The following is a 25280-nucleotide window of genomic DNA, read 5'->3' on the forward strand; positions in this document are numbered from 1 at the left end:
ATTATTACAAAAAGGTAAATTATCAAATATATAGATATTTATTGTATATTTAAACAACGATTATTTTCATGAATTTCAAGGACAAAAAATTATTAGAAATACTCAAGCGAAAAACGCAGAACGAAGTTAAAAACATGCAAAAAGAAGTTAACGTAATGCGTAATAAAATCGAAGATTATAATCGAGATATCAACGAGAATCTTAGATTTTTGCAAGAATTAGAAAAAAGTACGACATCGAATAAGAAGAAAGGTTCTTAAATTAAAAAATATTAAAAAGAATTAATGTATATATTAAATTTAATTAAGAATTTGTTTTCGTCATGAATTAACAATTAATTTCCAAGTGTATACATCGTAAATTCATATATTACCTAATTGTATTATATAATTCTATCTTCTTTTATACTTTAATTGGTCGGTCAAATTATTTCATGTATTAATTAATTATTTCTCAAATTGAAGGATTTTATAAATTAACGCTAACATATATATACTTTTATACAATAATCGTTCTACTATACCGACCGTATCGATTCTTTGAATTTCGATTATTGACCACAGTGGCGCTTCGATCTGCGTCGAAGTAAGCGTAGTAATTAATCGAACCGCTCGATGTCGCGACAATCGATAAAAATGGCGATCACCAGCGAAGGATGGAAACGAATCGATTGTCGCGCCCTCAGTGTTTCGCGATTCATCGATCAGTGTGGTGTGTGCCGCGTTGTTGCTCTCCTCGATTTTTCGTTGCTTCCTTTTTCTGGCTGCGATTAACGCGGCTAAGATCGCGTTCTTTTTTCGCTTAAGCGAAAACGGCGTTACAGCTGCGGGCTCGACCAGAGCCTAACCGAACTAACTAAAATCTAAGATGAGACGAAGGATACTGTGGATTTTGGTGAGCACGGCCGTCATTCTCACGGAATGCAACGCCACTACGGAGGTAAGAACGACAAACTTTTATTTTCCTTTCATTTCCTATCTATTCATTTTTACCTCATTTTTTAATATTTACCACTTTCTATCGTAATATTCTGTTTTACTTCCTTTCGCTATTCTATCAAATACCAATTCCTTTTTTTTTTTTATCTATTGATTCCCCTTTTTCGTGAACCATTACGTAAACTCCAATATTCTTATTACCACTTATATACATGTCAAGTTACATAGTATCTTATCGAAAATCAACCCTCTGTCATGGATTCATCCCTACCATTCTCCTCCCTCTGTTTCGTACTGAATTTGATACAAGGAACGAAAATATAATAAAAACAAGAAGAATAAATGAAACAAACATATTCAAATCGCCTTGAATAATTACAAAAATTACAATTCCAAAATAGCGCACATATAAACATTATTATTAAAGATAAAATATAAATACAAACATATATAAGTGTGGATTACCACCAGTAACATTAGATGATATTCGGCGTCTCGGCGCGATTTCTTCCTAGGTTTGCACGTTGGTCTGACCGCTTTGGGAGTGGGGCGAGGGGTTAGGTGATAAAAGGGTCGAGGGGGGAGAATACTCTTTCTCTCTCTCTCTCTTTCTCTTCCTCTCGTTACTCCAGCTTTGGATAGTACGAGCCTCGTGTGCACGCGGATGCTGTGGCACGCGCGCAACGCATCTATCTCTCTCTCTCTCTCTCCCTCCCCCCCTCTCTCTTTCTTTCTTTCTCTCTTTTCTTCCTTCTTCCTTTCATCTCTTTAATTCTCTCATTTTCTTTTTCTTTTCGTTAGTTCTTTTTTCATTATTATTATTATTTTGTATTAATCTCATTGAAATTTCTTTCATGTATAATTGTTGGTGCATGTATGTGTATGTGTGTTGGTCTCTTACGTATATTCACCTGAAAAAGGGGAGAAGCCGCGGCTCCGAACGGAGTTAGAAAATGGCGACGATTGGGCAAACACGACGATGATATTATATCCGATCTTCGGTTAGTTTCGTCGATCCACGATTTCATTTTCTTTTTCTTTCCCCATTTTTTTCTCTATATTTCTTTCTTTCTATTTCTTTCTCTATATTTCTTTCTTTCTATTTCTTTCTCTCTGTCTGTCTGTCTGTCTCTCGCTCTCTCTCTCTCTCTCTCTCTCTTTTGATTTGTTTGTTTTTTCATATTTTAATTATTTTACAAAATCTTCTCATTACTTTTTCCTTTGTATTTTTTTTTTATTGTATTTTGATAACGTTCACGATATGCATTTAATTAGTAAGAGATTGGTACGTGACATCAGAGAGTTTTCAAATAAATAAACGTTTGATAACAATACTTTAAAATAAATTATACATATTATTTATTAAGATTTAACACGAACGGTCAAGTTTGATTCGAACCTAATATGCGTGTGTCGCGTATATTTGTGTTGTATGTTTATCGAAGTTTATTTTGCGAATGATTTTTTTTATCGCATTTATCTGAAAAAAAGTTCGTGCCCGGTTATATTACAATCTTGTTGAATATATTATAAGAGAGAAAGAGAGAGAGAGAGAGAGAAACAAGAGATAAAAACGTGTTTAATGCGAAAGAAACTCGTCCTTGATGAGAGAAAGAGAGAAAGAAAAAAAGAGAGATATTAAACTGACCTCGATGACCATCTTCGTGTCATTTTTGTTTATGCAACCTGAAAAGTACTGAAAAGTTTTGAAATTAGAACACGAACGAGAGGAAGATTCCGAAATCTCGTTTGTTTAAGATACGCGTATCTCCTTTCTTGGGCTTAAACTAAATACGAAAATTCATTACGATTACGAAAAATATTCAACGAATTACGTCACATATGTTGTATACGTTGTGTTAGAAGAAGATAATTTAATCGGAAAGAGAAAGAGAGGATGAGAAAAACAAATGTAAACGAAAAATAATTACATTCTCTAATAGAAAATCGTATTTTCCCCTTCCACCATCATTTATCGTCTATCGTTTCTAACTTTACCGCCATGTATTATTAACAATATTCTCGGCGGGAAATTCAAAAGTAAATAATCCAACTCTCTCTCTCTCTCTCTCTCTCTCTCTCTCTCTCTCTCATATTCCCCATAATATTAATATTATTATTACGTATTTTCTCGTTAAAATGTTAGAGGTATGTGTATTTATGATTTTAGTCAAAGATTCGAAAAAACAGAGAAAATAAATAAGATAAATGAAGATAGAGGAGACCGGAAGTCTTGACTAGTTATGTACGTGTATCTAACGGTAATGCACGAGACAAGGAAAGAACCTTACGAAGTCAAGACGGCAATCCTACGCGAGTTTGCCACCAACGATGATTCCTTTGATACAAACACACACACACATATATGTCTATATCCACAAATACATAGAAGAGGAGACATAGAGATGCGTATAGAGTAATGCACGGTAGACATTATTTTCAGGGAGCGTACGATTTGTTTTGACGAGTGGCTAACGAGTCTGTCTCTTGCATATCCGACTCACATATATATATATACATACATACACACATATATGTATATGAGAGTCTCGTTTATGTGAATTTCTCTTTCTCTCGAATATGCGAATTGTTGGTCTACTCTTTGTTTCTCCAATTCCTCTTTCCATCTCTATCCATCTATCCATCTCTGTCTCTTTTACACCCCCCTTTCCTTCCCTTCCCTGTCCCACACATACACACACACACACACACACGTATTACATTCTCGTTCTAAACCCCTCTTCCCTTTACTTCTACCTCATTCCTCATCCCCCCCCCCCAACACAACCATCCTCATACTCCTCTAACTCTTTCCCTTCCTTTCCCTTCCCCATCTTCCCCATCCTCGTCCTTTCTTGCCTTCCTTTAACCCCTTTGTCACGAGCCCCGGTCACGGATATAATTAATTCCAGTGTATGTGGAGTAAAGAGTATGGAAGGAGAGGAAAAGGTTGAACGGAGAAGCGCATTGTCTATCAACTTCTTTTTTTTTTTTTTTTTTTTTTTTTCTTTTTTTCTTTTTTCTTTTCTTTACCTTACCTCGTCCTTTGAGTATAGTCCCTTTTACAGGATCACCGATCCTTCGCACGATATAATCCCCATCATCATTATCATCATTATCATCATCATTATCATCATCATCATCATCATAATCATCATCATCGTTGTCGTCATTCCCATTCGACATCGAGAACGTTCATTGTAGTAGTTCCAACCTCGTTTAAAGGTGTCTACTTTTTGTTTGTTTTCTTGTTTTTGTTCCATTTCTTCTTTTATTCTCTTTTTAAAGGAGGGGTAGGTGGGTTAGATATAAAAGGGGTGAATAATCCGATTAATTGTTGGATCTTTTTTTTTCTCTCTCTCCCCCTTTCCCTTTGCTTTCCTACTACGGGGTGTCCGTGATTTGTTTCGTACACGCGTTGCGTGCGTATTCTATGTTCACGAATAAAACAAATATTGTTTTATAAATAATATATTACGTCGTGTTTAAAGAGTTATGATATCAATTGTATAATCGTCTAAGTGTGTTGATCAAAAATGATTTTTAACTAATTCGACTCTTATGTTGTTTATTATCTTGAAGTTAATTCAATGTATTATTCTTTAAATAATAATTTGTAAAAAAATAATTGTAATTAATTGTAATAAAAAATAATCTCGGACACACCCCGTATGTGACTTTTCAAAAAGTATAACAAATGTTTCGTTCTGATTTCAAAATTCCCTATCGTACGTGGGTCGTTCAAATTTTCATTTCATTTCATCGAGTTCACATAAAATATTGCGTTCAGGTGGTATTAATTTCGCATAGATTTTTCAGGTATTATTAATAATTGGACACCTTTATATTTTTGATATCACGTGTCTGTGTGTGTACATATGTACGACAGGATTTGGTTTCAAACAAAATAAAAAAAAGTATTGTTTTCTTTTCGTAAGGGCTGCTCGGGAACGGAGAAAGGGTTTATTTATACAGTTTTATTCTTTTCAGAAACATTATACACACACACAGTGTATCGATTAAACAACAAATATTTTATACATGAGTTTTGGTAATACTCCAAACAATGCAATAAATCCTACGCACGCGCATAAATGTATTTTTATTTTTCTTCTTCTTCTTTCTTTTTCTTTATTTTTTAGAATCGTTAATTATTATTACAATTGAATTCAATTATTCAATTGAATTTCACATTTTCTAGTTATTATTTATAGTAAATGATAAATATCGTGAATTTAATATCAGTTAATATGGAAACAAATATACGCTCGTATTAAATACGAAAATTTACCTATACAATTTTCAAGCCTTTCCTACAAATTAAACAAATTGTAATTAGAAAGTGTTTTAGTATCAACAAATCCATACGGGAATATAATTAATATCCTTCATTTTGTTTATGTAAACAATATTTCCTATTGGATGCATATACGCATTACGCATATTATCAATTTAATTTGCTTATTATCATTATTTCGCGTAATATTACATATTAGATTTGAAATAACGCAACATCGCGTACAGGTTTTTCCAAGCGATTAATAAATTATAATCGTTTATAAATAAAAAAAAAAAAATAGAAAAAATATTTCCCTCGTCATTCAATCGGTCAAAATATCATTCTATAATAAAACACATATATTTTTATATTTGTATTTTATTTAACAAGTCATAAAAATAAGTTTTTTACGCACAAAAATTCTTATAAAAATTGTCAAAAAAATTGTCAAAAATTCATGTTAACGGATTATAGATTGGTATAAACGTAAAGACGAGTGAATATTTTCGAATGAAATAGGATATGAAGTAAGCGTGATATCAATTGGAATTGGTGTCCATAGACCGTCGTCGTCGTCGTAGTCATAGTCATAGTCATAGTCGTCGTAGTCGTAGTCGTAGTCGTAGTCGTCATGGCGGTTGGTTAGTTGGTTGGTTGGTTGGTTGGTCTCGTCGTGCCGATGGAGATATAAAGCCGCTTCGGTTATTGGGAAAACGTGCCTCTCAATATTGCAGTCTATAATTGAACGCCATTGCCACGTCAACGGAAATAGAATAGAAATTGCTATGGAAATGATTGTGCGAGGGAGACTGTCTTTTCTATATATATCTATATATATTCTTTATATATATGTGTGGGTGTGTGTATGTATGGGTATACTTTGAGTGTATAAAATTTACATATACGGTGCGTATATGTAGAAATATGTATGAGTGGGTGTGGGTCGTGTGTGTTGAAAGATAGGAAGAGGAGGAGGAGGAGGATGAAGGGGCAGGGAGGGGGAGGGGAACAGCACGCGCGCGCGCGTGTGTCGCACACGAGGTATCACAGCTAATCAACTAGTCGAATTACACCCCCTAACCCCCTCCCCACTTCCTCCCTCTTTTCTGTATCCCTTTTCCTCAGATCCATTCGACCATTCCACCCTCTTTTTCTTGGCCTTTATTAATTAATCCTAGAAGTGTGTATGTCCTCTTTATCGATTTTTAAGTTCGACAATAACAACAAATAATACTAATGAATTTAAAAAAATGTATCTCGCGTGAGATAGTTTTTTTAGTATTAATTCGTTTTATCTTTTTTTTTTTACTTTTATTCTTAGTTTATGAAATAATTTATTATTGTGTTATCTTTTTTTTTTGCTTAGCATTAAATTGTGTGTAATGTACGCGATTTAAAACACATATGTTCGTAACTATCGTTTGAATTTTTTTTAATTAACTTCTTGTGTACTCTTTTGGTTGCTTTTTAAAAAGATAAAATTGTGATAATGTTATTTTCATATTATTATCATTTTAATGTTTACCTTATTATATTCTTGTTTTCTTCTCTCCAAATATTTCAGTATAATTATGCGATTTAAAACGTATGCGTAAGTCGTGTGATTTTATTTTTTATTTTTTTATTTTTTTTTTCAGTTAACTCCATACGAAAGGATTAAAATTGTTATAGTATAATTAGCTCTCCAAATTAAAAATAAGAAAATTACATATTGTAAGAATAAAAGAGTAAAAGGGATTAACGCGTACAATTGACAAATCTCGAATAGATTTTATTTTTCAAAAGCTTCGTTATAGTTCATGAATAAAAGTTCGTATCATATAAATCGAGACAAAAGGTTCTTTTTTTTTTTTTTTTCTTTTTTCTTTTATTCTTTTAGAAAAAAATTGAAAAAATCCATTACTCTGTTTCGTAACTTTCACGCACACACACACACACACACCCTATCATATTATAGAACTACAAGCTTAGCGTATCAAAACTGCAAGTTTAAAAAGTTTCTCAAAAGGGTAATTGATATTTATAATCACCTAAAAACTTTGGAACTACCTTATACATACAAGTTTATACTTTGTACATAGAATGTCTTTCAATGCATCTATACACACATACACATATTATACGTATATTCTTCTGTATGCGTTATTCATGTGGTCAGCACTAATGAAACGGGGACATTCCAGCTACGTCGTCTTCCTTAGAATACTGTGTTGAGATTTTCTAACACATACATACATACATACATACAGACACTCACGCACACACAGAGGAACAACATCCACGTTCGCAGAATCATTCTTTACACTGCTTGCATAATTAATAACTATTCGACTTTTCGAAATATCTGGAGAGAGAGAAAAAAGAATTCCTCGTGCGTAGACCACACACACACACATACACACATCCAGCATATAAACGTGTGTTTATTTAATCCTATAGATTCATTCGTCTCATTTTGATACCATAAAAGATTAAATTTTATCGTTCGGTTTCATCATAACTTTGCTTTTCTCAACGATACGTTCGATCATTCAATCTTGTACTCATCATCATCATCATCATCATCATCATCATCGTCGTCGTAGTCGTCGTTGTCATTATCTTGTTACTCGATTTACTTTAAATTATTAAACCATTCTTCGTTTATGCTTTTTTTTTTCTTTGTTGTTTTTTATTGAGTTGTATGTTACTCGTCTCGATATTCAAGACCACGTATTCATTTAACTATAAGTTGGTATATACATTGTCTCTCGATGCGTCATAGTTAGTTCATCGTATTTATACTCATATAATTTATGCTAGTGTTCATATCCTTTCGAAGAAAAATTAATCAACGAGGGGGAATCTGATTTTTTTCTTTATTCGGAATGTAGCACAAGTATAATCGTCATATTTGTAGATCCATTTTTATCGAATTTTTAAAGTATGTCTGACAATGAGAAAAAAAAATATATATATATATATATGAAATAAATTGTATGTATAAAATGTAATAATTGTTTATACATTTTGATAAACGAATAATTTGTCACGTAGAAATTAATTATACGTTCGTTTAAGTACACACAATAATGATTGTGCAGTATTCAAACCAAAATGGCATACTAATATGGCAGAAGTATCGTTAAAGTCACTGCAGATTTTGTTGTTCACTTGACTTTACTCTATTCTACTCTACTTTACTTTACTTTACTTTACTTTACTCTCTCTGTCTCTCTTTCTCTTTCCTTTATTATTTTTATAGAACGCGATGCCATCGATCGGACGATTTTCCATGAGATAAAAATATCACGATGCACTCGTCTCCTTCTTTTTGCTAATAGAAGATCATGTTTCGTATATTTTCTAAACAGTCTGAAGACTAACAATAAAGCAGATGACGTAGATGATAAATATACTTCTAACAATAAAAAAGAAACACAATATGGCCCATTGTGTCAATTAATTTATCTATTTTTATTCACAATTCGATGACACTTCCATTAAATCAAGTAATCACCTCCTCTTTCTATTTCTTTTTGAGGTTAGAAAAAGAAAACATTAGTCCTCCATCTTGAAAAAGAGGAAAAAGTCTAATGCAACGGTCTATCAAATCTCTCAATAAAATAAAAATAGTATAACACGTAATATTATCGAGAATATAATATAAAATATTTAAAAAAGAAAATTATTAATTTTTTTTTTAAATCAAAAAATATAATATAGATTACCTAACCCAAAAATATAATAAATTCAATGAATATATATTCGTGATGCATTAATCAACCATTTTATGCTGTCATAAAAGTGGTGATATAAACCTTTAAAGAAAAAAAAAGAGAAAACGAAAAAAAATAAATAAATAAATTGACACCGACAGAAATATATACGTAACTATAGAAAAATATGAAATAGGTTATAAAAAGAGAGAGAGATAGATAGATAGATAGATAGAATAGGAGGAGAAGGAGGAGGAGGAGGAGGATGTGGGACATCGATTCGTTCGCGTAGGTCGTTCATGGTAGCGGACGTGGATCTGAACGTGGATATGGCGACGACGATGGCGACGGCACCGACTTCTCCACCTCCACTTCTGTCGTATATACGAGAAAGAGAGAGACCTTTCATGATACACGTAGCCTCGCAAGGTTATGGTGTGTGTTGCTGGAACGAAGCCCCATCTTGAAACCGGTCCTACCACGCTGTGCATTCTCCCCTACTCTCTCTTTTTCTTACATACAAACATACGCGCGCGCGCGCACACACACACACACATCCCTGTGTGTGTCCCCCGTACATAAAACGATTGTATAGGTATACTTTCTTTTATATATATATTAGTATAATATTTATAAAAAATAAAAAAAAGGGTAGGGGAATAAATAAATTAATGGTTTAAGAAGTGTAGTGGTATAATGTTGATCGATCAACAAATTATTATAATCGTCAGTTTGATTTCATCATTGCTATTATTTTCTTTTTTTAACGAGTTTAACTAGCTTCTTGTAAATTATGTATGTACATTTGTTGTTTTCAATGTATCGCGTATACAACTGGATATCATTAAAATTCTTTACGTATCTCAAAGAAAACTAAATACTTGAAGAATAATTCGAAACAATGATTTGTTTGAATATAAGGATAGCAATGAAATATTATTGTAACGATAGTTTATAGATATAAATGTTGTTATATTCGAAAATTGTTATATTTAATTTCGTTTATAAAAGTCCCCGATACTACACGTTTCAGAAACTTTCCCTTCGTCTTCTTCTTCTTTTTCTTCTTCTTCTTTTTTTTTTCTGCTTCTTCTGCTTCTTCTTCTTGGTTCGTTCTCTTCAAAGAATTCTATTCAAGGAATTTATCGAACACGGCGAGCGTTAATCTACTCGAAGAAGGCAGATTATGACGGTATACTCGGTTCGTTCAATCTTTAAACGTTAAACTAGTGTGTGTGTGTATACACTCATGCATATTTATTATATATATTTATATAAACATGTTACATACGTGATACGTAGCTGAAAGCTCACGAAAGTTATACGCGTTGAGTAGGTATCTTGCTCGGATAGATTAACTACGTCGAAATGGTTTTAGATACTAATAGGTTACTGCTAATATATCGATCAACCAATATTATTATTAATTCAACTATGAAAAATTGGAAAGAATTTAAAAAAAAAAAAAAATAAAAACACATTATAGGATAATTTAAAAAATTTTACCAAATTTGTTGGGCCGCCTTTCATCGAGTATTACATCTTACGAATCATAGTTATACGTAATCCTAAAGAATTACTCTGATTATTATTATTATTTTGATAATTAAATCAATAGTTTTGTATTATAAGATGTTGAATAATTTTTATTACATTTGTAAGGTAAAAGAGGAAGAATTTAGATATACTATACAAAGTAACGTTCACACATATACTTGAAAAATCTGAGATAGTGTAACCCTAAAGGTAGGTCACATAGCCTATGGCAATCTCATGTTGCATTCCTAGCTTGGCTAAGCTCGTTTATATATGTACATATTTGGTCTACGTCTGGCGAGACCGGAAAATGCCTCCTACCGTAGTAAACTCTTATATATATTTTATTCAAACCTATATTGATATGCATTTTTTAAATATAATACTCGATTTCTCCATTTTGAAATAAACAAAAGAAAAACTTGAAATGCGTAGGACGGCGGCATACTACAAATCGATTAAAATAATAAATGAAATCAATTTTATCATTCTCTCGTAATATTTTATTTGCAAAGAGAGAGAAATATATAACCACGATTGTGTTTAATAATTTCAATAGTTTAAAAAAAGATCGTTGGGTACAATTATATCAAATAAAATCACCATTGATAATATGTACATTTAAAAAAAAAAAATGGAGGAGAAAAAAATGGAGAACTTAGCAGTCCAGATGGCGCAATGATCGACTTGCAACGAATACCTTGTGTATTATTAATATTGAGGGTAATCGATAATGGTCAAAAACTTTGTCCTCTTTTCGTAATCCCTGATTTATCCGGAAAAGCCAAATTTTGTAACTCTCTCTCTCTTTCTTTTTTTTTTTTCTTTAAAGAAAAAGAAAGGAACATGCATGCATACTTAATCTGGATTTAGAACTCTCGGTTTAAACCATCAGCTAAATATAATTCAAGTGTGTCTATAACTTTAAGAGGATCATAGTCCGAGTTAACTAAACGTTACTACACTTATCTATGCAACAATGATTTTCTTTCTCTATTCCCCCTACTGACTAATATATACTTCCTATTATATATATATATATATTAATATTTACGTATAGGGAAGACCAAAAGTTCTTAAATGATTTGTAATTATCAATTATTCTTCTTTCGATTCTTTTTTAAGTCCATTTTTTTGTTTTCCCTCGGATTGTAAAAATAAAGTTTCTCAGCTTGTTTTACAATTTGAAAACAAGAAAAAAATTAGTCTGCTAAGTTGAGAGAAGGAATAATTGATTTTATAGTATCAGGGGAAAAAACTTTTTTTGTATTAGCATAAAAAGTTAACTTTAATAGATATTTTTGTTATCCTTAATTTGTTTCCTTTTTATTTTATTTTTACTTTAAAGAAAAAGAGGAAAATACAAAAGCTCGTAACTTAACTAATTTAAAAAGTAATATTTATATTTTTAATACGTTAACTTAATAGTTTTCAAAGTTAATTTTAATTTTGATTTTATATTTTCTTCTTTCTTTTTTGTTTTTTGTTTTTGCTGAGAAAAAAATTAAAAGCATAACTTTTTAAGATAATAAAAAGAATAAAAGAGTATACAGTCTGTAATAGGAGAATAAAGTCGATGTTCTTGATTAATTAGAGCGTTGGGTTGTCTAATTAAAAGGAAATCGGTGCAAAAATAAAAATATAAAGAAAAAGAAAAGAAAAAGGAAAAAGAGAAGAAACAAGACACCAGTCACCGGCATCTCCGGTTAAATCGACTGTGCTTCTTATTTTTCTTCTTCTATTATTTCATGTTTTCTTCTTTTTCGAGCGAATAAAGTCCACCTCTCTTATATATATACAATTTTTTCTTTTTTTTTTTTTGTTTAATATTTTTTCGTGAAAAAACCCTTCTTTCCGTATCATGAAATTGCAGTTAGACACGAGATGCGACGAACGTGCACGCGTTGCAGAGATGCAATCTACGATTCCGGCGACTTTGATCGGCAATTGGGAAATTGCAGGAATTAGGCTTCGTGACGTCAGCCAAACGGAGAACATTACTATGATTGGACACTTAAAGTTGCCTCAAGCGAAGGTCACTTTCGTGTTCTCTTTCTCTCTATTTCTCTTTCACAACTCCCTAACTTTCGATCGTTTTGCATGTCGCTGACGTTTCCTCATACCCATCCTCCATTTTTTCGTATTTGAATTCGAACGATTTTTTTCTCCGTCATTTTGTTTGTTTCTTTCTTTCTTTACTTTACGAATACTTTTCTTACACATTTCATTTACGATTAAACGTTTCTAATAGCTTAAGTTCTATTATCGATGAAATAATTAATGTTACATTTTGTAAAAAGAAAAAAAAAAGTTAGAGATTTTTAAACGATAAATTAGGGTGTACCAAAATGGCGGACTATAATGAGAACTTTCCATTAAACTTGATTACAGTGACAAAAATAACCTTCTTTAAGTATTTTTTTCTTTTTTATTATTTATACTTATAAAAACCATAGGAAGAGTTTGCTTGTTCTTTTATTAGGCGTTCATGGTTGTTGCTTTAACCAAAGTATATAATGGACCCTCGATGAATCTTTCTAATAAAAAAAAAAAAAAATGAAAGTATGCAGACCGTAAATCGAGTGTTTTCATGTATAATGGATGAGAGCGACAGTCGCCAATATCTTTCTCTCCCTCTCTTTAAAAACCTCTTGAAGAACAAGTAGGGATGTCGTTGTCCTATCAACGACGTCACATCATTTTTAGTTGATATTCTTCGAGAATTATTATCGACAGTTGTTGTCAATCATAACTGAAGTTTACCGAAAAGATAAGACCAAGTTAATCGATTTATATTAATGATTTTTCTCTTTTTTCTTTTTTTTTTTTTTACATAAAAAAATTATCAGAAACTAGGATAAAACGAAGTCAAGAGGCCTAATATTTTTTTTATTTTATTACGTACATGCATAAAAAAGGTACTAGAAAATAAGATAAAGAATCGAGTTGACTGACGTGATATTTTTGTTATTATTTAAATATTTAAAAAAGTTATACAAAATTAGAAAAATTATTCGAAATTTAAAAGTTCTTAATTTTTTGATGGAATTAAGATCTATTAGATATTATACTAATAAAATATTTTGCTACGTTAATTTAATTCACTTTGGCATGACATTCATTTGCATGAAGCGAGAGAACACCAAAAGCATATACCAAGAATAATTTCATTTGGATATATTATCAAGCGGGTCTCGGATTTTGAAAAAAATAAATGTTAAACAGTGTTTCACTTTTTACGGTTTTATTTATTTCGTTTTATTTTATTTTTGTCTTTTTCTTTTTTTTTTACGTATAAAGTAAAACGTATAAAGTCGCATTTCCATGGTTTAACAATTCCAAGAATGATCCTTTTTTTTCTTTTTTTTTTTAATTTCCCTCCTTTCGACGATGGTTATATCGGGAGAAAATGGCGTTAGTTATTAATTTCATCGATAATTATAACCGCTTGAAATCCCACGTCGTTGTATCTCTCCGTTGTTATCGGAAAAAAGATTATCTCCTATCATTTTTATATTATTTTTATTTCTTTCTTTTTTTTTCCCCCTTTTTTTTATCCTCTCTATTACTTTTCTTCTTTCTTCCTTTTACAAAAACAGAAAAAAAATAACTAATTTTGTTATTTTACTTAATCTCTCCATTCTTCCCCCCTCTTCTTCTCTTTATTTAATTTTTATTCTCCGTAATTAATGAATATCAATTAATTATTTTCAAATTTGTTTCATATAAAACATTTAATGAGAACAATCGCCATCTTTAATCGTAGGAATTAATCCGTACTGCCATCTTGTGTACTTCCGATGAAACTTCAATCACATTTTTCTACACTCATATATATATATATATATATATTTTTCTTTTTTATTTATAAATATATTTTTCTAGATATATATCAAAAGATTTCAATTAAATCGAAACAAAAGCCATCACCGTTCGTGATGTCTTCGTACGTACGTAGGATGAATAGAAAATTGAAATTGTATTGTGAAAGAACGAAATAGGGGTTGAGTGTGTGATGGTCGGCGGGATTGCCTGAGATAGGAAAAAAGGAAGGGTAGTAACAGCAGAGTTTGCTGATAAAATCGGTGAGACAAGGAAACAGAAAAAGAAAGAGTAGGAGGAGGAGGAGGAGAAAGATTTCAGGAGGTGCTACAAGAGAGGTTAGAATTTTATCCGAGGAAAAATCGAGAAACTCCATTTTGTTGGAGGAGTCTTGTAATCAAATGAAAAGAGGGAAAAAGACCATATATTTATTTATTTATTTATTTATATATTTATATATATTCTTGAAAGGTGTCTTTTTTAGTCGTTCCCTTTGGTCATTCGGGTTGATGTGACCCTTCCTTCTTTCAAAAGATTTCAAGAAAAATTTTCATCGATCGTTTTACCTCTCCTCCTCTCTCTTCTTCCTCTTCCTTTTCCTTCTCCTTCTCCTCTCTCTCTCTCTCTCTTCGCGTAACGATGTTCGTTCAATGGCATGACATTTTTTGTTTGTTTGTTTTTCTTTTTTCGAGCGGTTGCCTTCTGAATAATGCAGCTCATTTCTCGAAAGACGAAACACATTCTACGTGAGCGAAATGAAAGCCAACAGAAAGAGGAAGAAAAAGGGAGCAACTACTACTGGTGGAACTCAATAGTAGTAGTAGTAGTAGTAGTAGTAGTAGTAGTAGTAGTAGTAGTAGTGTAGTAACGCAAAGACGTTTTACTTCAATATTCTTCTCGTTCGGTAAAGAGAGATACTTTTTTTATTACAAACAAAAAATAAATATATATGTATATATATATATATATATTAAAATAAAAAGATCAAAGAACGGTTCTCAAAAGGAACTCCATCTTATTACTTTTAATCTGATTTTTCTTTTTCTTTTAATTTTTTATGCTTTTTATATATTTTTCTTTTTTTTTTTTGTTTATTATAAATGTAAATAAGAGATAAAAACGTGTCTTCGAAGAGGTTTTTGTATTTATAAATTGTCGAGATGAATCGAGCACGTTACCTACCTAACATCTTTTAACGCCTAAGAGAAACATCTTTGAAAAACTTTTCGAGATACTTCAATTTTTCTTCAAACTAATGTTGAGACGCGGGAAAAGAAGAAAAAGAAAGAAAGAAATAAAGAATGAAACTCGACTGGAATTGGAAATGATCATCGTACAAGCGTATCAATGAAACTTACGAGAAATAATTTACTACGCGAAATTACTCGTCGAAGAATACAACAGAAATATGAGTCTACTTAATGAAAACTTGAACTTTTTTATTGGTATACATATTTGAATTACAAATCGTTCTTTAACGAACGAATAAACTTTGTAACAATATAACCATGTTGATTTTCAACAAAGTAAGTCAATTAAGTCGATGATCTCTTGAAATATCAAAGATACTGTTAAATACAATATATCAACGGTTCAAAGGCGAAAGTATTTTCTTTCTTTCTTTCTTTCTTTCTTTCTTTTTTTATTCCTTCCATTCCCTTTTTTTTCTATAGGACTTTGTGCAAGAAAAAAGGAGACTTTAATCGCTTTTCCATATGTCCGAATGAAACATTACTACCACCTACTATTAACTCTCTTTCTCATCTCATCTCATCTCATCTCTTCTCTTCTCTTTTCTTTTCTTTTCTTCTATTCTCTTTTGCTTTCGTACGCTTTATTCGATTTCACTAAACGTTGAGTGTTCTTTAAGCGGCTTTTTCAGCGTTATGCTCGCTCGTATTCAGTCTCACGTTGATGTGAAGGTAGGACTTGGATAAGAGTGGGTGGATATTGAGGTGGGGTTTGGGGGTTTAGGGGGTTGAAGGGGGTGGTATAGAAGAGTAGAATTTTAGTCGAGCGACGCGTGTGAAATCAGAGTTGGAAGAAAAGACTAAAACGAAAGAGATGAGGTGCAGGGGGGGCGGGGGAGGAGGAGGACGGAAGGATGAGATAGAAAATGGAGCAAAAGAAAAGCCGGGCGGTTCGTGCACTGACAAAAGATCTACGAGTACAACCCCCTTCCCTTCCTTCTTCTCCTTCTCCTTCTCCTTCTCCTTTTCTCCCACCCCAAGTGACTCCTTTTTCACCCTTTTGTCATACCTTTTTACGATTCAACTTCCGGAATTAAGCAAGTTGCTTCTTTTCTGCCCGTTTAATTAACACCTTATTGTCATCGACTAAAGTCTCGGTTTTGTTTCTTTTTTTTTTCTTTTGTTCTTCTTCTTCTTCTTCTTCTTCTTCTTCTTCTTTCCCGCTTTTCTTTCAACGGTCGTCGAACCATTAAAATGGAGTATCCAATATGGCGGCTAGCTTGACCACGAGTCGATTCAAAGTTTTACGTAACTTCGCCATAGTTTCTTTTAAAGAGATTTTTAAATTTGAAGTTTGGTTAATAAGGTTGTGAATGAACAATGACGATATTCAATAAGGCAGCCAATAATTATTTACTTTTGTGATCTGATCGCATAAATCTTATTGAGAGAAAAATTGTTTAACGCGTTATAACCTTAAAATTCTTCAATTGCATATTCGTATGTATTTCTTTTTCTTTTTTAATTTTAGATGCAATTAAATATTTTAGTATTATTTTATTGATAGAAATAATACGTGTTTATGTAATTATTGTCAGCTTGTAAATAACCTGATATTTTTGTAGATACGATAGAAGGAGAAAAAAGAAAACAAAATTCGAGTTAGATAGAGTTAATTTATAAAAGAAAAGTGTTTTGGATGTATTTTATCGTAGATATTATATCATCGGCAGATCGATCGAGAGAATTGAGTTCCATTTAGACGAACAAAGTCAAGTTAAATTAGAATCCCCCTTTCCTCCCCCAAAGTTTCAAGTTGAACATCTTCGATTGTTCGACTTCTATAGTAGTTGTTCTACTCCGAACACCTTCGACTTCTCGTGACAATGAACGTGGCTGAGTTGCGTCCTTGAAATTAATCGACCTGTCGTCTCTAATTGTCGGATCTAATTACGTTCATTGAACGAGCGAAAAAGAATAGGAGTTGGATTTAAATCATTCAGGTGAAATGTTCAATCTCGTTTCACTTGGCTTATTTCCTCCCCTAAAAATTATCATTATATTATTATTTTACCATGCTAGCTAGGGGTTCCTTTTTTATTTTTATTTGCTGCTCTTTGTTTTCTTCTGTTTCCTTTTGTTTTTATACGGATCGATCATTTATATGCATTCTCTTTTTCTCTCTTTCTGGTATATGAAAACCATTGAAACGTAACAACTTAATTCGTTATAATTAATAAAATCGTTTGTAAAGCTGCAGCGGCAGTGTTTAAAACGTATTGGGTATACATATTATATAAACCCGATTCAGAGATCCAAATTTATAATTAATATTCTATTAATTCAATTTGTAATTTGCCATATAGAAAATTTATTGTTATTATTTTAATCTTTTTTATTCCCTTATTTTTTACACACACACATAAACATATTTCGTTAGAGTCGATAATTTCATCGTAATTTCTGTGTCGTCATATCTCGTGTATATTCCTAATGGTATTCATATCCTTTTAAAAAAGAAATAAGGGAGGGAGTATAACAAATAGCAACAACAATAACAAAAATATACGTGCGCACACACACACCCTATTAACGTCAAATTCAATTACCATGTACTATTTCCTTTGTTAACACCAAATGATTCACGTATCCGTTGTGGCATGAAAGAAGCAACGGGCTCTTCAACCAATTGACCACTTCATATCTTTCACACCAAGCGTTGTACGAGCCCTTCTCTTTTTGCCCACCCTTGTTAACACTCAACGCTCTCCTCTTTTCATGATTTCTTTTGGTTTTCTCTCTTTTTCTCTCTTTCTCTATCTGTGCATGCTCTGTGCATGCTCTATGCATGCTCTGTGTATGCTATGTATGTTGTGTATGCTGTGTACTATACTCGTACTACCGAAAGAACATCTCCCATTTCTAGGCACATGTAACACGATCAATGTGTACCACCACTGGAAATCCGATATATTTCGATCATATAGACTAGAGTATAGAAACGACAGATAGTTTATAATCTCAATGGGATGATCCTTCAATTACTGATTTGACCGAGTATGTAGACACTTCAGTAATCCCTTCTGATACACAGGATGGTTGATTGAGCCAAAAGTTCCTAGGTCATTCTGAAAATCAATTAAACTTTCTCGACACTTCGAGCATAATTTTTTGTTTCCTCAAATCGCATAATACTACGTACTTAGAAACTTTTAGGTTCAAACTCATTGTTTTTATCGATTAATTGTTCTAATTAAAAGATAATTAAGTGTGAAAAATTCTCTAATGGAAAAACAGATTGTTCACGCTATAGAAATGAATTGTTTAGGAACAATTAAAAGTATGTATATTAATATGATATTTTTTTGTAATCCTAAAACAAAATGATAGCTCATAGAAGAAAATAGGAATGGATGATATAAAGGGTATAACATAAAATGAATCGAAAATATTACTTTTATAAACTTGAGAACACGTATCTATCTATACGCACGTATACAATAAAATATGTGCCAATGAAACATTTTTTCCAGTAAAAACAAAATGGTTGACAAGGAAAAGGGAGTAAGATCTAGTATCATAAAACGGAAGTCGAAGTATAAGTTATGAAACGCCCTTACAACCTCGACTTCTGCCTTTACGTTGAGAACGTTGAGAACTTTAGTGTGGTTTGGGGGAAGGAAGAGAACTGATCGATCTTCTACTATAAAGAGGGAGAAAGAGAAGAGAGAGAGGTTAGGAAAGAGAGGAAAGAAAAGAAAGAAGAATCTACGAAACGGTTGGGATATCATCTTGGTGAAGGAGAACAGAAGTGGGCAATGTTAGTAGAGAGAGAGAGAGAAAGAGACAGGTATAGAAGTGGAAAGAATAGAAGAAGAAAGAACGATGAGAAGTTGCTTGCTTGCTTGCTGGAGACTCCAGTAGACCGGCTGGCAGGGTTGGTGTGGTGTGTTGGCCCTTGTATTGATTCACGGCCCCTCGTACACCAACCCCCAACGAAACTTGAGAGCCACAGAAAGCAAGAGAGAGAAAGAGAGAGATAGAAATAGTAGTCAGACTATCCTAGACTCGTCATCGAGGTTGAAACACCAAACTATTTCCACCAGTAGTATGCCATAATCCCTTTTACCGGGCTCGTAATTCGCAGTAATTCGTGAGGACTCTTGATCTATGTTAGGCTTCTTTTCAACCCTTATCGTCTTTCCCCGAACTCTTCCTAAACCTGATCTTTCTCTATTCTCGGGATGAATAGTTTTTTTTTAGAAAAAAAAAAAATACTTCAAAAAGAGAAAAAGAAGCAAAATTTTAATAACAGAAGATAACGATGGTAGAGATCCTAGCGAAATTTTTGTCAAAGATAAAAATCATCGGTTATCGTCTATTGATAAAGAAGATAGCGATTATTACCTATTAATCAAACATTATTTACCGATCGAGTAATAGAAGTTTCTTTTTTATTCTTTTTTCCTTTTTCACCTCTTTGGATTCTTTTTTTCCTTTTTATATTTCCGAGAGAGAAAAGCTACTCAAACATTTCTAAATCGTATTTAAGGTGTTAAGTGTACGAATCATTGAGCGTAAAGAAAAGAATAAACGAGTGGATTTTCTCTCTCTCTCCCTTCTTTCTTTTTCTTTCTTTCTTCTTTTCTTTCTTCCTTTTCTTCTTTTCTTTCTTCCTTTCTTTTTCTTGCGTACTCAACGACCACTTTCATGTTCCTTTTTGTCAACGAACCAATCAAATTCACGTCTAATTGCTGGAAGAGTGACGTTATAAAAGGACTCATTTGTACGTACGTAGTACGTATTTACGTTCGTGTAAATGTCCTTTTTACGAAAGGAGTTAACCACTTCAGAAACGTTTTTATCGATCGAAGAAAAGTACTAAGAAAATGTCTACAATTCCCCCTCCCCCTTCTTTACCCCTTTATCTCTTTTGCCCTCTCTCTCTCTCTCTCTCTCTCTCTCCCTCTCTTTTTTTTCTCTTTCTCTTCCTTTCTTTTTCATTTTCTTTTTTTCTTTTTTCTTTTTTCTTTTTCTTATTATTTCCAATGTAATTTAGATTAAACTTATTCATTTTATTACCGAGTTACCTGTAAAAACGTTAGTATAATGGAAGGGATAAAAGTGAGAGAGAGGGGGAGAAAGGGAGAAAATTCGCGCAGTGCCGCCTGCTGGCTCGAGATCGTACTAGAGTGACGCAGTCACCACCTGGCCTAAAACCGTAGCGCATCCACCCTCGAAATTTGCCCATTTTTTCTTCAACGAAACATCGACTAATCTTAATCTACACTACACGAAATAAGAATATAAGCCTGTAAGTATAAAGGGTTATGTCTATTTCTTCTTTACTTGCTTTTTTCGTTGTTTTTTTTTGTTTTTTTTTTTTTTTTTTATTTTTGTATTCTCGAGAAATCTTTCATTTAATTTCATTTATAAAAAAAAAAAACATCCCTTTTCGTGCGCAAGAAAATAGATTTGTTTGTTTGTTACGAGAGACAGCAGCATGAATTTTCCCCAACCCTATCCTTTTCTTTCTCACACACACACACACGCGCAAATATAAATATACAAATATAAATTTCCCTTTTTTTGTCTCTCTCTCTCGCTCTCTCTCTCTCTCTGTCTCTCTCTCTTCCCTCTTGATCCATTGAATAAAATTAATTTATGATTGCAAGAAACAAAAAATTCCTGGAGGGATTATATTAATTAAATTAATATAGAAATATTTTTGAATTCTTTTACTTCTCTTTATATATATATATATATATTATATAAATGTGTATGATCTTGGGTGGTGGCACTAGGAAGAGAGGCGTGTTCAGGATAAGGTCGATAACATCATGCGCCCGCGCATTTCTATCTTTCTCTCTCTTTCTCTCTTTTTCTTCATCGTAAGGAATGATTAAAAGGATGACCAAGAAAAAAAGAAACTTTTTACCGTTCCTATTTTTAATAATACAATTCTTTATTATTATTATTATTGTTTTTTGTTTTTTCTTTTCCCTTTTACTATAACTATATGAAAGAAAATTAGGATAATAAGAAACAAACAACCCCTAGGGATTATTGTAAGTACATACATACATATATATAAGTTTTTATAACACAATATAGAATTCGAAAAATTTCGTTGTTTGATGATAAAAATGGTTGAATGGGGCGTCGTTAGGGGAAAAGGTGGTTAATGCAGGATGAATTGCGAAACGAATTTCGTAAAATGGTTGAATGGGGCGTCGTTAGGGGAAAGGTGGTTAATGCAGGATGAATTGCGAAACGAATTTCGTTTTATCGATCGCCTTCTCGATGCACATCCCCAATCCAACAATCCTGTGCACGCATGATCGTTCCACTTCGATCCACGCAAAAAAAATGACCCTTTTTCTTTTTTCTTTTTCTTGTTTTTCTTTTTACTCTTTGTTTCTCATTCGGTTTTGTTTTCTTTTTTTTTTTGGTTCTTTTTTTGTTGTTACTGCTGCGGATCTAGTTGGTAATATAATTCTTTTTTTCGTTTTCGTTCTCTCTATTTTTCTTTTCTTTCTTGTTTTTTTTTTTTTTTTTTTTTTTTTTGTAAGTTACAACCCCCGTGATAGAAAATCGAAACGCGATTGACCCGCGTTAGATTCGATGAGAGAAAAGAAAAGAATGTTATTAGTTACTTTTAGTGTTATACGTTTTTTATGACAATTTTGAATATATTTTCCAAACGATTTGTTTAGTATTTTAATTACAATAATAAAGAAGAAGAAGAAGAAAAAGAAATGTGTACAAAGATTATCAATTTATATTCATTCCATGTTGTTTTTCTTTTTGTTCTTTTATTTTTTATTTTTCTTTTGAAGGGTGTAAAGGAGACTGACTCGATATAATATATCGTATTTCGTTAATAATCAATTCGTGTTAACACGAGACGATGGAGAAAGCAAAAGGAAAATTTCGAACGACGTAATTGAGTTCTAAATTTCGACTCGGAGAAGATGTAAAAGAAGAAAAAGAAGAATTTTTGGATGGTGGTGTTCGTTCTCGTCTGTGTGACGGAACGTTTCTATTTTTGGAAATGAAAGTGTTGGGGAGTTGCATCGTATGTGGGTAGGTGTGTTCGTGTGTGCGTGTGGGTGTGTGTATGTGTATGTGTAAGAGAGGGCTAGGGATGAGGGAGAGAAAAAGAAGGGAAAAAAGAAGGACGAGGAAAGCAAACCACCCACGGTGACTCTTCTCTATCTTCTTTTAATCTCTTCACTTCTCCCTTCTTTTTTTTTCTTTCTTCCTCTAGTCTCATCATCTCTTGACCTGAACTGAACTCACAGCAACCATCATCTTTTTCGACCTGCCTACGAGATACATCGGGAAAAAAATATAAAAAAAAGCTCGATATCTAACAAAAATATCTAATTATGACCGACGAGTAATTTTATCTAATAGTAAAGATAAAATTAATAATACTTATCTAAATTATAAAAGATTTTTAATATTTGTGAAATATTATTTTAATGATTTTATTAGTCGAGTCATGTAATTGTTATATATTCTACATACATATATATACGTACATAGATACATACATCCACCGTATATATGCATTGGAAAATATCTAATTTAAAAAAACAATTCACATCCGGGAGACAAAGATTGAATTCGATGGAGTTTTGATTGGTCGACAATCGTACATGCATTGCAATGCACGAACCAATCAAAATCCATTCAAGCAAAATGTTCAAATGTTTTGTTCCATTCGTTGTTGTATTAATTTATAAAGAAATCACTATTTAAATAGTATATTTCTTTTGAATTGTGTGTGTGTGTGTTTGTAGAAGGAACAGAACGAGAAGGGGGAGAGGACGTTGGGAAGTTCTTCGAATTACAATCCTTTCCCAGACGATCTTTACCTGGACGATCAAGAGGCCTCGGAAGGTTCTGGACGAGGTGGAAGCGAGGGACGAGACGACCTTGAAGCATCTGGTAGCGGCCTCGGCCCTGACGACGAAGACGGTGATGACGAACATGGTAACAAAAAGAATTCAATAAATAAATTATTTATATCGAGAGAATAACAATTTATCATGTTCATTAATTATTTCCTATATTTCTAGATTTCGACTCGAACAATAACAGAATAGAACCTGTGCCAAACAAACCAATTGAACCAAAGGAACCATACATTGATGAAAGTACCAACAACAATAAAGTTCAAGTACGAATTACATTATTTTAATCTTTTTTTTTTTTATTTCATATGTAAAGTATATTATAAATTATTCAAAAGAAAACACAGAAGTACCACGCATACATAATATATTTATATGTATATATCTGAATGTGAATAAGTCTCATATTTTTTATTTTCCTTTTTTTTTTGTTTTTTTTTTTTTTTTTAGACAAACGTCGATACGATAAACCGACTGAACGAGGAAGTCGATGTAATCGAGCCCTCAACTGGTGAAGACGACCACGTGGATAACACTGACGATAGTCACGACGTTTACATAATGAATCCAAAACACGAGGACCGTGCCAGTTCATTCTTTGCACAGCCTGGCGTTTTAGCGGGTATAACATCAATTTTGTTCATTCACATTAATTAATAATTAATTGTAACATTTTTACAATACAAAAATTGCACCCATTGCACCAAACAATTATGATAGGTTTAATGAGAAGAAAATAATGAATACATATATATATATATCAACTGTGTATTCGCATTTACGTGTTCAGAAGCAACCAAAAAAGAAAAAGGCACAAATTAATAAAGTTGTTGTTTCGTTTTTAGCGGTAATCGGTGGTGCTGTAGTCGGCCTACTTTGTGCCATACTCGTGGTGATGTTCATCGTATATAGGATGCGCAAAAAAGATGAAGGTTCGTACGCATTGGACGAACCAAGAAGATCACCAGCGGCCCAGGCCTTTCCTAAACCGGGCGCACCCCATCACAATCGAGAATTTTATGCTTGAAGAGACGTTGGCCGTCTGGCTTCGTTACCGGCTAATTTTTCTACCACGAAGAATATTCTGGTAGAATGTCGCGATTTCAAGCCAGGGAATAGAAAGACACGCACGATCGAATCGAATCGATATCAAGACGATCGTAGCTGGACGATGATTTGAATGATCTAGCCGTAATGCTCGATAATAATGATGATGATGATGAATGATGAATGATGAAGAAAATGATGATGATAATGATGAAAATAAAAATACGGCGGAACATGTGGCAGCTCTTTATAGGACAAAAAAAAAGATAATACACGCATATGACAACAACAACAACAACAACAAATTAAAGCAGAAAGAAAGAAAACGAGGGGGAGGGGAAAAGTAATATTAATAATACAAATTAAATTAAAATAAACTAAACAAAATTATGGCGGGCAAGAAGAGACGCGTCGCGATCGACCAATCCCGTGACGGTAACTTCATTTCTTCTTCGTACTACGAGCTCGGTCATCCAATCAGACACTTCGTTTAAGTGTAATGATTGAAATGCGCTCTGCAGTGCTACCTCCGCTCTCTCCTTCGAAAAATTAATGTCTTCTTTTTTTCTTTTTTTTTTCTTTTCTTTTTTTCTCGTAAATTTTAATCATCGTGTTAATTATTTATTGTCTTTACGTCAATACCTTCTTCGAATTTCCGCTTTCAATCTACTTTTATTTATACAGATTTTCCTTATTTATTTTATTTCATTTCTTTTTCTTCATTTAAATCGTTGTTTTTTTTTTTTTTTTTTTTTTCAAAGAACGAAACGGAATCAGATCGAAGTGTGCTTTAATCTAACTTTTTAATCCTTTTAACTCTTTATATCGAATATCGATCGATAAAATCA

At 32.5% G+C, this 25280-nt stretch overlaps 1 protein-coding gene and 1 long non-coding RNA gene across 2 annotated transcripts; one reads left to right on the plus strand and one right to left on the minus strand.

Moving 5' to 3' along the window:
* The first annotated feature begins 667 nt into the window (after nucleotides 1-667).
* On the plus strand, nucleotides 668-24737 carry LOC122513706 (syndecan-like). Its single transcript, XM_043630145.1, has 5 exons — nucleotides 668-939; nucleotides 23272-23464; nucleotides 23551-23651; nucleotides 23836-24007; nucleotides 24231-24737. The coding sequence occupies exons 1-5, from the start codon at nucleotides 868-870 to the stop codon at nucleotides 24410-24412; spliced, it is 720 nt and encodes a 239-aa protein (XP_043486080.1). The 5' UTR covers nucleotides 668-867; the 3' UTR covers nucleotides 24413-24737.
* LOC122513707 lies at nucleotides 17120-18646 on the minus strand. The gene is made up of 2 exons (XR_006302829.1): nucleotides 18073-18646; nucleotides 17120-17507 (listed from the first exon to the last, which is right to left on the minus strand). It is a non-coding gene; the product is annotated as an uncharacterized LOC122513707 (long non-coding RNA).
* Nucleotides 24738-25280: the final 543 nt, after the last annotated feature.

This window comes from Polistes fuscatus, unplaced genomic scaffold, assembly GCF_010416935.1.
Source record: "Polistes fuscatus isolate 324 unplaced genomic scaffold, CU_Pfus_HIC Scaffold13, whole genome shotgun sequence".
NCBI classification, from domain to species: Eukaryota; Metazoa; Arthropoda; class Insecta; order Hymenoptera; family Vespidae; genus Polistes; species Polistes fuscatus.

Coding starts and splice junctions, on each gene's coding strand:
- LOC122513706 (XM_043630145.1), top strand. CDS start 868: ATGAGACGAAGGATACTGTGGATTTTGGTGAGCACGGCCGTCATTCTC. Junction 23,465..23,550: donor AGACGGTGATGACGAACATG/GTAACAAAAAGA, acceptor CTATATTTCTAG/ATTTCGACTCGAACAATAAC. Junction 24,008..24,230: donor ACAGCCTGGCGTTTTAGCGG/GTATAACATCAA, acceptor TTTCGTTTTTAG/CGGTAATCGGTGGTGCTGTA.